This window comes from Prionailurus bengalensis, chromosome C2 (genome assembly GCF_016509475.1).
Source record: "Prionailurus bengalensis isolate Pbe53 chromosome C2, Fcat_Pben_1.1_paternal_pri, whole genome shotgun sequence".
In the NCBI taxonomy this organism is placed as follows: domain Eukaryota; kingdom Metazoa; phylum Chordata; class Mammalia; order Carnivora; family Felidae; genus Prionailurus; species Prionailurus bengalensis.
The window spans coordinates 151,000,773-151,015,014 of NC_057350.1; the positions used below are offsets into that span (position 1 = coordinate 151,000,773).

The 14,242-nt window shown below is 45.9% G+C and overlaps 1 protein-coding gene across 2 annotated transcripts in view; it reads left to right on the plus strand.

Moving 5' to 3' along the window:
- Positions 1 to 13,889, plus strand: part of ULK4 (unc-51 like kinase 4) — a 592,138-nt gene extending 578,249 nt beyond the window's left edge. For both annotated transcript variants that reach the window (XM_043595665.1, XM_043595666.1), the window contains 2 exons: positions 11,220 to 11,305; positions 13,731 to 13,889. In XM_043595665.1, coding sequence (XP_043451600.1) covers positions 11,220 to 11,305; positions 13,731 to 13,797 — 153 coding nt within the window. In that variant the 3' untranslated portion in view covers positions 13,798 to 13,889. The remainder of the gene's footprint in view (positions 1 to 11,219; positions 11,306 to 13,730) is intronic.
- Positions 13,890 to 14,242: the final 353 nt, after the last annotated feature.

The window sequence follows — 14,242 nt, forward strand, 5'->3', positions numbered from 1 at the left end:
GAAGTGAGCATACTCGGATTTATTTTGCAAGGTTGTCCAAAAGAAAGTCATGTGTTTGAAAGCACTTAATTCTGTTCGTGAACATAGTACCACAGACGTGTTCGTTTCCTTTCCTGACCCAAATTCCAGGGCCTTTGTACGCCTAGGCCTTGTAGCGCAAACAGTCTTATAGACAGGGGTGAACCCCAACAGTTCCCACCTGAAACCTAGGTTTTGTTAGCCTTGCCCGTGCACATCTGCTAATGCCCTGGGCACAGTCCCTCGCCACCCCAGTTCTTACGTACTCAACGTGGAAACTCGTGGGTGCTCTTGAATAAGAGCCATTTTCTTCTTCTTCTCGCCCGGACTTCTTCAACTTGAGGAATCAATATGTTCCAGCTGCCATCGTATCTCCGGGCCTCAGTGCTGCTCAACCGCAAATCAAAGCTAACTGGTGCTTCCGGAAGAGCATAGAAGAATGCCTCCATTGCGGTCAGTCTGCGTGTGCCCCAGGACCATTCAGGCTTAGTATAGCATCTCTGTCCCTCTCCAGAGAGCCTGAGTTCATGGGAGTCTGGGCCAAATCTAGATGAGCAAGTCTTGGTGACTGGGGCTGCCTCATCAGTAAGTCCTGTCTCTTCCCCGAAGACGCCCCAGAGTAGGTTCTAGCTGGAACCCCTCACCCCTCCGTGACCAGCAGATCCGCTCACAGGAATCAGGGATACCTCCGGATTTCCTTCCAGTCATTGCCCTGCTTATTAGTCCTGGTCAGAAGGGACCTCCCTTGCTTTCACTGAGGAACATAAAGTTTTTAAGTGGACTCCAGGGAAGGCATGGAGGCCACGAGGCTACGGAAAGCTGCGCGAGAATTACTCCATTTTACCCCAGATGCGCTCAGCATCATGGAAGGCATATGAGCATAGGGGCCCGGATGCAGCATGGCGTGTGTTAATACAGTCTTGCTGTAATGTGAATGTGGGAGGCCAGACCCTGGCGGCAGCTCAAGAAGTTTCTGGAGAGGCCCCCAACGAGCACTGCAACGCCAGATAGAGCCTGGGGGAGGAACTGCCAGGCCCCATTACACCTTCCGGAAGTTCTTCCCCGGATTCCATCCTGGCGCCTGATAACAAGTGGAGAGAGCCCGTCTCCATATGCGTTTGGTAAAAATGGCTTTGAAGTAACCTAAAAACCTCAGCCGAGAGAAGACAAAGCATATGTTAAGAGAACTAAATAAAGGGGCTCCGTGTATGGGTTTATTTTTGAAATTTCAACTCTTTGAAGTAGAGTTGTCATAGCTCCCTGCCTGTTTCGACTTGTGTTGGTGAGATCTGAAGGCCGCAGAATGAAGACAGTCCTCCCCTGTGTGAAGCGTGTGTCTGTAATAACAAGCACCGGGGAGCACCTGGCCTGGCTCACTGTTGCCTGTTTCATCTCCAGGTTTTTTCTAGTTTCTCAGTGTTGCCTGGGCCTGTCTGGAGGCCTCTCTGGTTAGAAAACTAAAGCTAACTTGACTTCGCTTCGCCACACGCATTCAGGATCACCGAAGACACAGGCATATGTCATTGTACCCTCATAAACAACCCCCACGGTCTGCCCATGCCTGACTCGGCTGCAGCCACGTCAAGTCCCCATTCCCCAAACCGTTTCTAATAGAGAAGCTGGTCCTGGAGCATTTTATGAGCTTCACGAGGACGATGCTGTGAGTCACATTTATGAGCATGAATTCACGATACACCACAGCGATCGAAAATCAAAGTTCTTATTCGCACATTTGTTATGACCTTGGATAAAGAATGCAGGCGCCAGGCCTGGCTTTGCCCCTCAGAGGCCACTGTGACCCTGGGCCAGCCACTGTCCTGTCGTCACAGCCTCACCTGCAAACTGAGGGGGCTGGCCAAATTCAGTGTCCTGCCATTATGGGGGCAGTGGGACATTTTTTTGTCAGTTTGCCTTTGGGAAGCTGAATTCCAGAAAGGAGCCAACCCCAGTTCTGTCCTTTACGGTGTATGTAAAGCCACTACCTTACAGTTCGTGAGCCTGCTGGGGAACGTGAAGGTTGATTCTGTAGGACGCATGCGTCTCCTTTCGGTGTTTTGGTTATTCCCAGTGATGCGTGAGTGCTGATTGACACACGCCGTGTTCAAGTGACCGTAGCCAGTTGAATAAGTCGCGTATTTGCCCGAAGTACATGATCAGTTTTTTATATATCCTCAATCAAACAGAAGTGGAGGGATAGTCCTCCCAGGTGGATCTTAATTCTAAGTTCAAACTTCCAACTTTTTTCTGACCTTTTTCTTAAACACCCCATGTTTTGAATGATCCTGTCTACCATGCGAACCGCACATATTTAGTATAATTCCAATTTTCATTTTAATTGACTTTAGCCGCACAGCTACCAGTCGGATGTCTCAGTGTGAGATAATGACAGGCACTCCGTATTCAGCCGATGCATTTCTATCGTAAAGAGGAGGAATGTGAGGCAGGCATGACTCTGTTCGCAGGAAAGGGACGTTCTGAAATAATGAAATCCACTCATAGACTCTTAGAGGTCCAGGAACCTCTGCTGTAGTACGTTATTAGAAAATAAAATTGAGTTTGTTTGTTTTGGCTTCTGGGAACTCACTGAGTGCTAGTAATGAAAATAGTGATTGCAGGAAGAAGTATTGTGTTTACACCCTTTGCCAGGCTCCTCTTACATGATTTATTAAAGAGTCCCTGCCCTTTCTTGACTTCTCTAATCACGGACATGAGAAGTTCTCCAACAGTTGCTGAACCAGAAACTCACTGCCACAATGGACAAGTGTCACTTCTATGTCATTGAGATTTTTCGGTGTGCACGGAACATTCTGTGTTTTGATAGCACAGAAGAGGATAGGTAGGATGGCTTTTGAGCAGACCCACAATTTGGTTTTCAACAAACTTTTAAGTACCGAGAAGATAGAAGGTCCAAGGCCACATTGGTAGGCACAGGGGAATGTTTCAAAAATAAGGTTGGTTCCCATCTTAATTTATAACCTTCAGTGGCCTGAGAGGAGCCCACACTCTGGGAGAAAGGAGTGATTCACTCCTAAGGATCATTTCAAAGCTACTGGAAGTCCTAATTTACCAGCTTGACTAATTATAGAAAATTGGTATCACAGGACAAAATAATTTAGCAAGGTAAATTAAAACTCGTATCTTCTCAAAAATCATCCAGACTTTACTGATCTGTCATTTTGAAAGCCCAGTCAGACCTATACACCAAATAATGCATGAATGCATTCCCTGTTTTTTCATTTCCCTGTGGAAGGACATCTTCGTTCCTTTCGCTTTTTAGTGACTGTGAATAAAGCTGCTATAGACTTTTGCAGACAGGTTCGTGTGCGAACGTAAGTTTTCAGTGTACTTGGGTGAGTACCTAAGAGTGCAATTGCTGGGCCATATGGTAAGACTGTGCTTAATTTTATAAGAAAGCGGCTCACTGTCCTCCAGAGTGCTGGAATTTTGCATTCCAACCAGCAACGGATGAGAGTTTCTGCTACTCTGCTTCCCGGCCAGCGTTTGCCGTTGTTAGTTTTATGAATTTTAGCCATTCTGATAGGTACGTAGCAGCATGGCACTGCAGTTTTAGTTTGTATTTCTCTGATGAAAAATGGTATTGAGTATCTTTTCACGTGCTCATTTGCCACCCATAATACTTTCTTTGGTCAAATGTCTGTTCAGATTGTTGGTTGTTCTGTTGAATTTTAAGAGTTCTTTATGTGTTCTAGATAAACGCCATTTATCAGATATGTGATTTGCATTTGTTTCTCCCAGTCTGTGCCGATCTTACTCCCTTATCGATGTTTTACGAAGAGCCAAGTTTTTAATATTGGTAAAATCCAATTTGTCGGTTTTTTTCTTTCAGGGGTTGTGCTTTCGTATTGTATCTAAAAATTCATCAACAAAGCTAAGGTCACATAGATTCTTACATTGTCTCCTAGAAGTTTTATAGTTTTAGATTTTACACATTCAGATCCACGATTCACTTTGAGTTATGTTTTTTTTTAATTTTTTTTTAATGTTTATGTATTTTTGAGACAGAGAGAGACACAGCATGAGCAGGGAATGGGCAGAGAGAGAGGGAGACACAGAATCCGAAGCAGGCTCCAGGCTCTGAGCTGTCAGCACAGAGGCCGACGCGGGGCTCGAACTCACGAACTGTGAGATCGTGACCTGAGCCGAAGTCGGTCGCTTAACCGACTGAGCCACCCAGGCGCCCCGAGTTATGTTTTATTTAAGGTGTAAGATACGTGTCTAGGTTCATGTTTGGTTTTTTTTGTTTTTTGTGTTTTTTTGCATATGGGCATCCTTTGTTGTAGCACTGTTTGTTCAAAAGGCTGTCTTCCCCCCATTCAGTTACCTTGTCACATTTGTCAAAAGGTTGATAGTATTTGTGTGTGACTGTGTTTGGGCTAACAATTCTATTTGATTGATCTGTATATCTGCCAATACCATACCGTCATGGTTACCGTAGCTATATAGTAAATCTTAAAACTGTATAGTGTGGTTCCTCCAAATTTATTCTCCTTTTTTCAAAATTGTTTTAGCTATTCTAGTTCCTTTGCCCTTCCATACAAATTAGGATCCGCTGTTCTTATATCTGCGTAAAATCCTTCTGGGATTTTGATAGGAAATGCATTAGACCTAAATTTGGGGAGAATTAATATCTTTATTGAGTCTTCCAATTCATGAACATAGTATATCCATTTGTTTAGGTGTTTTTTCTTTCATCAGCATTTTGTAGTTTTTAGCATACAGATCCTGATATATTTTGTTGGATTAATACCTTTGGAATTTGTCAGAACTTGTTTTATAACTTAACATATGACATATCTTGAAAACTTCCCATGTACCCTTGAAAAGAATATATATTCTGAAGTTGTTAGATGAATTTTCTACATATGTCAATTAGGTCAGGCTTGCTAATCTTGTGTAAAACTTCTGTGTCCTTCTGATGTTTGTATGCATGTTACTGAGAGAGATTGAAAAGTAATCCCACCATAATTTTGGTGTCTAATTCTCCCTTTGGTTTCATCATTTTTTTTTAATTTATTTTTAGACTGTTATTAAGTACGTTTAGAATTTAGACTTGGTAGGGGCACTTGGGTGGCTCAGTCAGTTGGGCTTCCGACTTCAGCTCAGGTTATGATCTTATGATTTATGAGTTCAAGCCCAGTGTTGGGCTCTGTGCTAACAGCTCAGAGCCTGGAGCCTGCTTCAGATTCTGGTCTCCCTCTCTCTCAGCCCCTCTTCCGCTTACCTCTGTCCCTATCTGTCTCAAAAATAACATTAAAAAATTAAAAAAAAATTTAGTCTTGGTATGTATTACTGGTCAATTGATCTTCTATAAATACAAAATGTCTCTCTTTATCTTTAGTTACAATTATTGGCTTCCAATGTACCTTGTCTGATAGTAGCTACCCCAGCTTTGTCTGGTTACTGTTTATGTGGCATCTGTTTTCATTCTTTAACCTTCATTTGGTCTGTGCCCTTATATTTAAAAAGGTATGTTTGGGGGCACCTGGGTAGCTCAGTCAGTTAAACGTCTGGCTCCTGATTTCAGCTCAGATTATGATCCCAGAGATCATGGGATCAAGGCCTGTGTCAGGCTCTGCACTGACAGTGCAGAGTCTGCTTGGGATTCTCTCTCTCCCTCTCTCTGTGCCCCTCCCCTGCTTGTGCACACACACTCTCTCTCAAAGTAAATAAATAAACATTTAAAAGGGGGAAAAAAGAAAAGATATGTTTCTTGTAAGCAGCATGTAGTTGTGTTGTATTTTATTTTGTTTATATCTAGTCTCAAAATTTTAGTCTTTTACTTGTAGTACATTTATTAAATGCACACTTAAGGTAGGTATTGATAACATTTGGATTTACATCTACCACATTACCTTTGGTTTCTGCTCCTTTTTGTCTTCCCTCTTTGAGTTTTGGTTTGTCTTACTCTTCTTCTGGTTTCTTAACATGAAAGCTTGGATTATTAACTTAAACTTTTCTTCTTTTTTAATGTATTTAGTACTGTAAATTTATCTTCAAGCACTGCTCTAGCAGAATGCCACAGATTTTGATATATTGTATAGTCAATTTTTAAGTTAAAATATTTTCTGATTTTCCCTGGGGTGTCCTCTTTGATCTTTGGATGATTTAGGAGTAAGTTGTTTAATTTCCAAGGGATGTGAGATATCCCTGTTACCTTTATTGACTTATAGTTTATGATTACAAATATAATATATATGGTTTCAGTTCTTTTATATTAGTTAAGATTTGTTTTATGGTCCAGAATATTATATACATTAGCAAATGTTCCTGATTTCTTGGGGAAAATGTATATATTCTGTTATTGATGGGTTTAGTGCTCCACAAATGCCAATGAGATCCAGTTAGTTGATGATGTGGTTCAACTCTTTTATGTCCTTGCTGATTTTTACCTACTCATTCTATCTATTACTATGAGAGTAGTTTTGAAACCTCCAACTACAGTTGCACATTTGTTTGTTTTTCCTTTCAGTTGTATCAGTTTTTGCTTTGTGAATTTTTTTATTTATTTTGAGCGAGGAAGAAAGCACATGTGCAAGTGTGAGCTGGGGGAAGGGCAGAGAGAGAGCAGAGAGAGAATGCCAAGCAGGCTCTGCATGCTGTCATCACAAAGCTCAATGTGGGGCTCAAACTCATGAACCATGAGCTCATGCTCTGAGCTGAAATTAAGAGTCAGATGCTTAACTGAATGAGCCACCTCAGTACCCCTGCTTTGTGTATGTTTAATTTCTATTGCTAAATGAGTACACACTTGTTATTCTATCTTTTTGATGACAAAACCTTTTTATCTTTGGTAATTTTTTTTCATTCTGAAGTCTTCTTTGTCTGATATTAATATAGCTACTCTAGCTTTGTTTTGATATTTGCATGATTTTCATCCTTTTACTTTTAACCAACCTATCTCTCTCTATTTGAGTTAAGATTCTTGTAAATAGTATTGTGTTGGGTCTTTTTTTTTTTTTTTTTTTGGTCATTGTACAAAAATTCTTATTTGCTGCATTTGGATCATTTACATTTAATGTAATTCTTGATATGATAGGATACAGTCTACCTTTTTACTTGATTTATACTTATCCCTTCTGTTTTCATTTTCTTGTTTTTTTTTCCTTCCTAACTTCTTTTAAGTTATTGAACATTTTTTAGTAGTACAGTTTGTCTGCTGTATTTTTTACTAAGTTTTTTTAGTTGTTGCTTTTGGGACTATGAAAGACTTTACTTTTCATAATCTATTTATAATCAGTATTTTACCACTTCAATTATAGTATAGAAACATTACCACGTTATAGATTCCTCTACCCTTCCCCCTTCATGTTCCAATTTTCTTATATCTACATATGTTGAAAACCCTATCAGATAATATTGTATGTTTTGCTTTTCTGCCACCAAGTGTATTTTAAATAAAGGGAATAGTGTGTTTTACTTTTCTCAGGTATTTACCATTTCTGTTGCTCTTCCTTTTTTTCCTAAGGTTCCAAGTTTCCTTCTGGTGTTATTTCCTTTCTCTCTGAAGAGCTCCCCCCACCACCACCACCCTTTTTTTAAAATTTATTTATTTATTTGTTTTTAAGTAATCTCTACCTCCCACGTGGGGCTCAAACTCATGACTCTGAGATCAAGAGTCACATGCTCTTCCTAATGAGCCAGCCATGCACCCCTGAAGAGTTTCCTTTAGTGATTCTTTTAAAGAAATTCTGCTTCTATTAGTTTTCCTTCATTGGAGAATATCTTTATTTCACCTTAATTCCTGAATGATATTTTTGCTAGATACAGAATTCTAGTTTGATACTTCTTTTCTTTTTGAGCACTTTAAAAATGTTGTGTCACTCTCTTCTGATCTCAGTGTGATGAGAAGTCCACCATAATTCAAATCCGTGTTCTCCTATAAGTAATGTATTATTTTCTGCCTGAGTTCACAGTTCTTTGTCCTCAACCAATTTGACCGTGGATGTTTTTGGATGGGGATTCTTTGGGGTTATCTTGTTTGAGAGTCTTTCACTTTTTTGAATCTGTAGATTTAGATGTTTCATCACACTTGGAACAGTTTTAGCTACAATTTCTTCAAATAATTTTCATCCATTCATGCTCTGCCCTCTTATTCCAGAACTCCAGTGGTACACACCTTTCGTTATTATCCCACAGATTCCTGAGACTCTGTCCATTTGTGTTTTCAAATGTTTTTCTGTCTCGTTGCTCAGATTGGACCATTTCTATTGATCTGTCTTCAAATTCACTGCCTCTTTCCGTTATGCTAATGAAGCCATTTGGCATGGCTTTTAAAAATTTTGGGTTCTATTTTTCTAGATTTTCATTTGCTTATTTTTTATATCTTCTAATTTTTTTACATTCTATTCCAATACTGCTTTACTTTAATACTTGTTTTAAGAGTGTTACATTCTACTTTAATATTTGTTTCAAGAGCATTAGTGATTACTTGTTTTAGCATTTTTATAACACGTTTAAGTCTTTGTCAGATAATTCCAATATCTGTGTCATCTTGTTACTTATTGTCTTTTGTTGTCTTTTCTCGTGAGTTGAGATTTTCATGGTTATTTGTATGCTGAACAATTTTGGATTTTATCTTGGCTATTTTAAATATTATGAGACACTGTGTCTAGTTGGAACTCTATACAGAATGGTGATTATGATCAGGTTGAAGGCTGGAGTAGTAATTTCAATGCCAGGTTAGTTTCAAAGCATTTGCAATGCTCTTTGGACCCATCTTATGTGTCTGTCCTTTAGGAGTCAGTCTGGGATCTGGACAGCGGTTTATTAGCTCAGTTCCTTAAGTTTTTGGTATGCCATTTGGATCAGTTCCATGCATGCACAGGTTGAGGGTGAGCCTAGGAGTTTATAGACAATTTTATGGGATTTGTTTCTTGAGGTCTTCCTGATTCATTATTTCCCCAGTACTTTTCTGGTTCCTTGCATCTCCCATTCTCTGGCCATAAACTGCTCACTTCCACAACTGTCACGTTTAGGGGGAGAGGGGCCGCCTGGGGCTCCTGTCTCTGGCCGTTGTTGTTGCTGCCACTGCCACTGCAGAGTTTCCTGGGACCTGGGACAAGAGAACTGAGGGAAAGGAAAGGAAAAGAACCTGGAAGGTTTCATCTGCTCTCTGTGAGCGTCTGGGAGTTTCCTTTCCCACTTCTCAAGCCTGGCTTGCCCCAGAGCTCTCTCTTCTGCCCCACAGTGCTCACTTCCATGGTTTGGGTTTGCTGACTTCAATCCAGGCTGTCCTGGAGGGAAAGAAGTGGTAAACTCACCACCAGCTTAGTGGTGTTTTGAGTCCAGTGTCTTTCCCCAGTCTGCCTGCTGCTATTTACTTTTCAGTGTCCCAAATCACTGTGCTGTGCGTTTTATAGTTTGGGTTTTATAATTACATGTAGAGGGAGAGAAAGGGTGGCATGTGTTTTTCCCGTCTTACCCAGCCAGAACTAGAACCTCCGATTGATATTATTGAAAACCCTTATTTTCTAATTAACTCAGCTTTATATACAGGACAACTGATGTTGTTAGTAAGAGGGAGTTCAATGAAGTGGCCCAATCACATAGTTTTCAGTTAATTCTTTTGGATTTGTTTATGGCTGCATTTATGTCGGCTGCACATGATGCCATTTTGATCTTTGCCTTTGATCACCTAATTCTCACTGTAGTTTTCTATTTGCACCTTCTAACTCACCTCGTGAGCCTCGTGGGCAGAGGTAGTCTTGTAATTTCTTTGCAACTTGTGGGGCCTCTGCACACGGGCCCACAGTACAGATAAGGCAGCGATTCTGGATATAGTTCAACTGAGCTGTATGTGGCAACTTTGAGAAAAACCAGGTGGGAAGCCTCACTGAAGACCCCTTTAGTACAAGTTTATGCTTACTTCAGACAGAATTGAACTACAGCTGACGTTTTCAAATAGCAGCCTTTGAACGCATCAAGGTGGGTGTAATTTCAGAACAGATTTACATGCGGCTCTTTTAAGATTCAAACCTCTGCAGAAACCACACCTGATGCAACTGAGCTGGCTGCTGGTAGCTGGCATACCCAGCGGGTGGGAACGGATCTCCGTGGAGGTGCAAATTCATTCACACGTAATTTGGAGTCCGTGTTAAGGTCTAATTACCCCCGCGACCTTCCTGTCACCATGAGTGATTGATTAAGAAATGTTTGACCTCTTCTTGCGAACTGGGGAGAGGATCATCCAGCGCTGGTCACTGTGATCAAGTGGAAAGACCAGGAGCACTTGAGCAGCGGGGGGCAGCGGAGGCCAGCCTGGTTCCAGCTTCATGGTGGGATTAGGATCAGGCTCCAGGTGTACCTCACCTCTGTTGTGGCCCCTTAATCTCGCCCAGCCTCCATTACCTCGTCTATAAAGCATGCCGTGTGCTTGCATTGCAAGGTGAATAAATAAAAAGAATAGATGAGAGAGTGGACGGGAGACGGCAGGGCCTTCTGAAAGGTAAAGCACCATGCAAGTGTTTATAAAATATTTTTAAATAACAATAGGACACAAACGTTGAATTAAGAGGAGCCAGTCTAATACTAGGATCGAGGTTCATTCCTGAAGCCTCTTCTTGTGTTGCACTCTTCTGGAGGGCTTTCAGAGGAGGTCTCTGGAAGCCTAGGTTGTGTGTGATTCGGCTCATAGGCACCAGAGAGTCAGAGATCCCCACATGTTTTTCCTGTTCTTCCCAGGACCATGGCAATGAGCAAGGGCCCATTCCTTAGGGTACTTGGGAAGGGGTGTGTGCCCAGGTTTGGTTATTAGTACTTCCCCCTGCAGGCCCCCCAGATCTCCAGGCAACCAGAATTGTGATTCTTCTGTCCAGATGAACAAGGTCGTGTTGGACTCAAGGTCCCAAGGAGTCCTGGCTCTAACAACTGGAAGAGTTCCTTCGTCATCACTTACTCTAAGTCGGAAGTTCAGGCTTCCAGAACACAAACACTCCTGAGGGACCCAATGGAAGGCACCCTACCCCGACCCGGCATGTCTCCAGCCCCGACAGACTCTGTCATGCTCACCCCCAGGTGCCACCACTGTCTGCCTCTAATGCCCCGCTCAGCAGTGCCCTGGGGGGTGGGGACTCAGGGCCTGCTCCCTAATGCCACCAGTAGCCTGAGACTCAGGGTGCCTATCCAGTGGGGCCTGAGTCAGGGATGGGCTGGCCAACCACTTTCTTCTCCCTCCCTCGAAGGTCACATCCAATGAGAAGCATCTGGAGAATCTCAAGGATGCAGGCAGCCTCCTGCGGGCTCTGGAGGGGCTGGCCGCCGCTGGTGGGTAAGTAGACCGAGGACCAGGACCCATACCTTCCAGACTGTCATTGCCGGTGTGGGAGGGGCCGCCGTGCCATTGCACCTCCGCCCTGGGTATCCCCCACTGGCAGGTGGGGGGTGGGGGTGGGGAAATCAGCAGGGGGAGGGAGGAAAGGAGAATGTCTTAGCCCTGCCAGGGGTGGGGGGGAGGGAATATTCCCATCTATAGGGAAGAGAGCTGGGAAGGGACACCCGGGGGGATGGGATGAACCTCGCGAGGAAGGCAGTCACCCCTTGTGCACAGGTGGCCTCCTCCACCTGTAAGAGTGGTGGAGTAAGGGCCACAGGGAGGGTTCATCCCACGATGACACCACACACACACACACACACACACACACACACCCTGAACTTGGGAGGGTGGGGGGGCGTGCTTACGAGTTGTTCCTCTGATCTGAGCTGTTGATGCCAACTGACCAAAGAAGAACGACATGGGAATAAGAGGAAAGCTGCCCCCAGGCATCCATCCTTCATCGGGCCTGTGTTCCCCGCTCACTGCGCGTGACTGTGCCAGAGCCTGGCGTGGGGTCCGGCCCTCGTCCCCAGAGCTGAGGGAGGTGGCCTGAGGTTGCGGGGGCCACAGTCCCCTGAGCTTCAGCCGCTCTCCCGGGCCTGGGGAGAGGGATCCACCTCCTAGGGGGCACCCGGCCTTCACTAGGCACGCGAGACAGGGAACGGGTGCTGGCGTCCCCCGGTGGTTGGTTTTCACAACCACAGGGTTCTCTGAATTCTGCTTCCTGGTGTTCCGGGTTCGGTGTTAATTTGAAGAAAAATGCACAGCTGGGGTGTTGCCGAGAGGCGGTCTGTGGACAAGGGATGCCGTCTCCTAGACTACCCGGGTCCTGCTCTCAGGTTTAAGCCAAAGAGGGAAGCTGTGCGTGGTTTCTGTGAGGTGAGGGGGAAGGACCGGCTAGCTCGGCCGGGGGTGGGGAGCCTCCTTGCCCTGCTGGGACCCTGTGGCGTGAGACGTGGACAGTGACTCCCCGGGCTGGGCCGCAGGCCTCCTGCAAGACTGCTGTGAGGAGCACGTGGCATCTGTCCCCAGGGACCTGGCCTCGTGTGTCAGGAAGCCACTCCGAACAGACGTGTGCCACAGAGGGCCCGGGAGAGCCACCGGGTGGACAGGAGTTGAGCGGAGAGCCCCGAGAGCCTGTCCTCTCCAGTGCCTGCCTCTGCGGGACTCCTCATCTAGCAGGGGACTCCATGCCTTTAGGCCAAGGCCAGCACAGCCTCAGAGCTGGGCCCAAATTTGGACCAAATGTGCCAAAACATGGCTCAGTGCACCACGAAGCGAGTCGCCTCTTGTGTCCCGTTCCCCACCCCCACCCGCCCGGCACTCTGGCAACTGAAATGTCTACACCAGGCAGACCTCCATCTTGGGTTAGGGAGGTTGCTGCCACGAAGGTGTTTTATTTGGGCTTCGTCCAGATGGCCAACCAGAAAAGGCCTTCTCATGTTGACCAAGAACAAGTGGATGGCCGTGTTCCCGGTCCTGACGTGGCTCTGTCAGAGGTCGGTGTCCCCTCCTTGCCAGTCCCCGGGTCCCCCCCTGGGCTGCTCTGGTGGGCAGGGTGGACGGCAGGACTCTGCCAGACTGGCCTTGACTCAGCCGGGATCAGGCTGAGTTCAAACGCATTCTTGCCGTCCCTTGGGACGTTTGATGCGCGGAGCAGGAACGCGTGGCACCGTCCCCTGACCACAGCCCTCGGCCACGGCGACCCACCGCTCATGCAGCATGCCCGCCCCCGGTTATTTGGCAACAGCCCTATTTCTGTGTAGGCGAGGGTCTGCCACGAACTAGTTTTATCCTTCAGGGCAGTGCTACAGGTCATTCTTTTCCTCGCTAACCGTTGTTAAGGCGCGGGTTTAAATGTGTCTCATTCAACAGACTTGCCATTTTAAGCTCTGAACGGCACATCCACACGGATGAGGGTAAGAAACCCAAAGCCTCCCGGCTGATCGGCCAGGAAGTGGCAGAAAGGAGCGGGGAGAACCAGCGTCTGGAGCGGGTCTGGGATCTGGGCCCGGGCGCACGAATCAGCTGCAGGCCGGCCGTGGGCAGGCCCGTTGCAGGATCCGAGCTAGGCAGGGTCGGGCTGCCGTCTGACTCGCCCCCACGGCTCCGTGTCCGTGCACGCGGCCTAAGTGGTTTGGATGGCGGGGCCGGGCACTCAGGCCTGGCTTAGGGGTGCCGGCGCGGCCAGTTCCGAGCCCCTCTGGGACCGTGGGCTGAGGCCCCAGAGGCGGAGTATCCTGTTTCCGCTCAAAATGATGCACGAGGGCAGTTTTATGAACCAGCAGATACTCAGGTACGAGAGAGGCCAGCCCCTTTGGAAGAGGGGCTGTTTTCCCCCGGAGACGGCTAAGTGTTTCTACCTTGGTTTTTCCCACAGTTCGTCTGCTGACAGTGTGGTGGCTTCGTTGGCCCTGGAAATCCTCCAGCTGTTGGACACCAGGTGAGAAGGCACTTAGCATCAGCCCTCGGCTACACACGCTGGCCACACCGCCACCCGTGGCTCTCTTTGGACCTAATAAAGTCAGCCGAACCCAGACCCTTGAGGCCGAGGTGTTCTCATGGACTCTGGGCCCTCGGACACCCTCTCAGAACGGAGCGGTTCCTCCATTCTTGTGGGATGCGTCTGGGAACCCCGGGTTTGCTAGCTATTCGAGATTGTTCTTTCCCCTCTGTGTGGCCTGGACAGGCCTCCTCTACAGCCCACGCTCAAGTAGATGAGAAGCCATGGTCCTCAGCCTCCGGCATCTGTGAGCATCTCTCTTCCAGAGAAGATTTAAAAGACAGGACTAGGCATGAAGGTTCTCCCAGCCACAGCTCCAGAGCAGGCCTTTTTGGAAGCTAGTTTTAGCCCCTTGTCATCCTCCAGCTTTTACAGAATCCTGGGGAGGG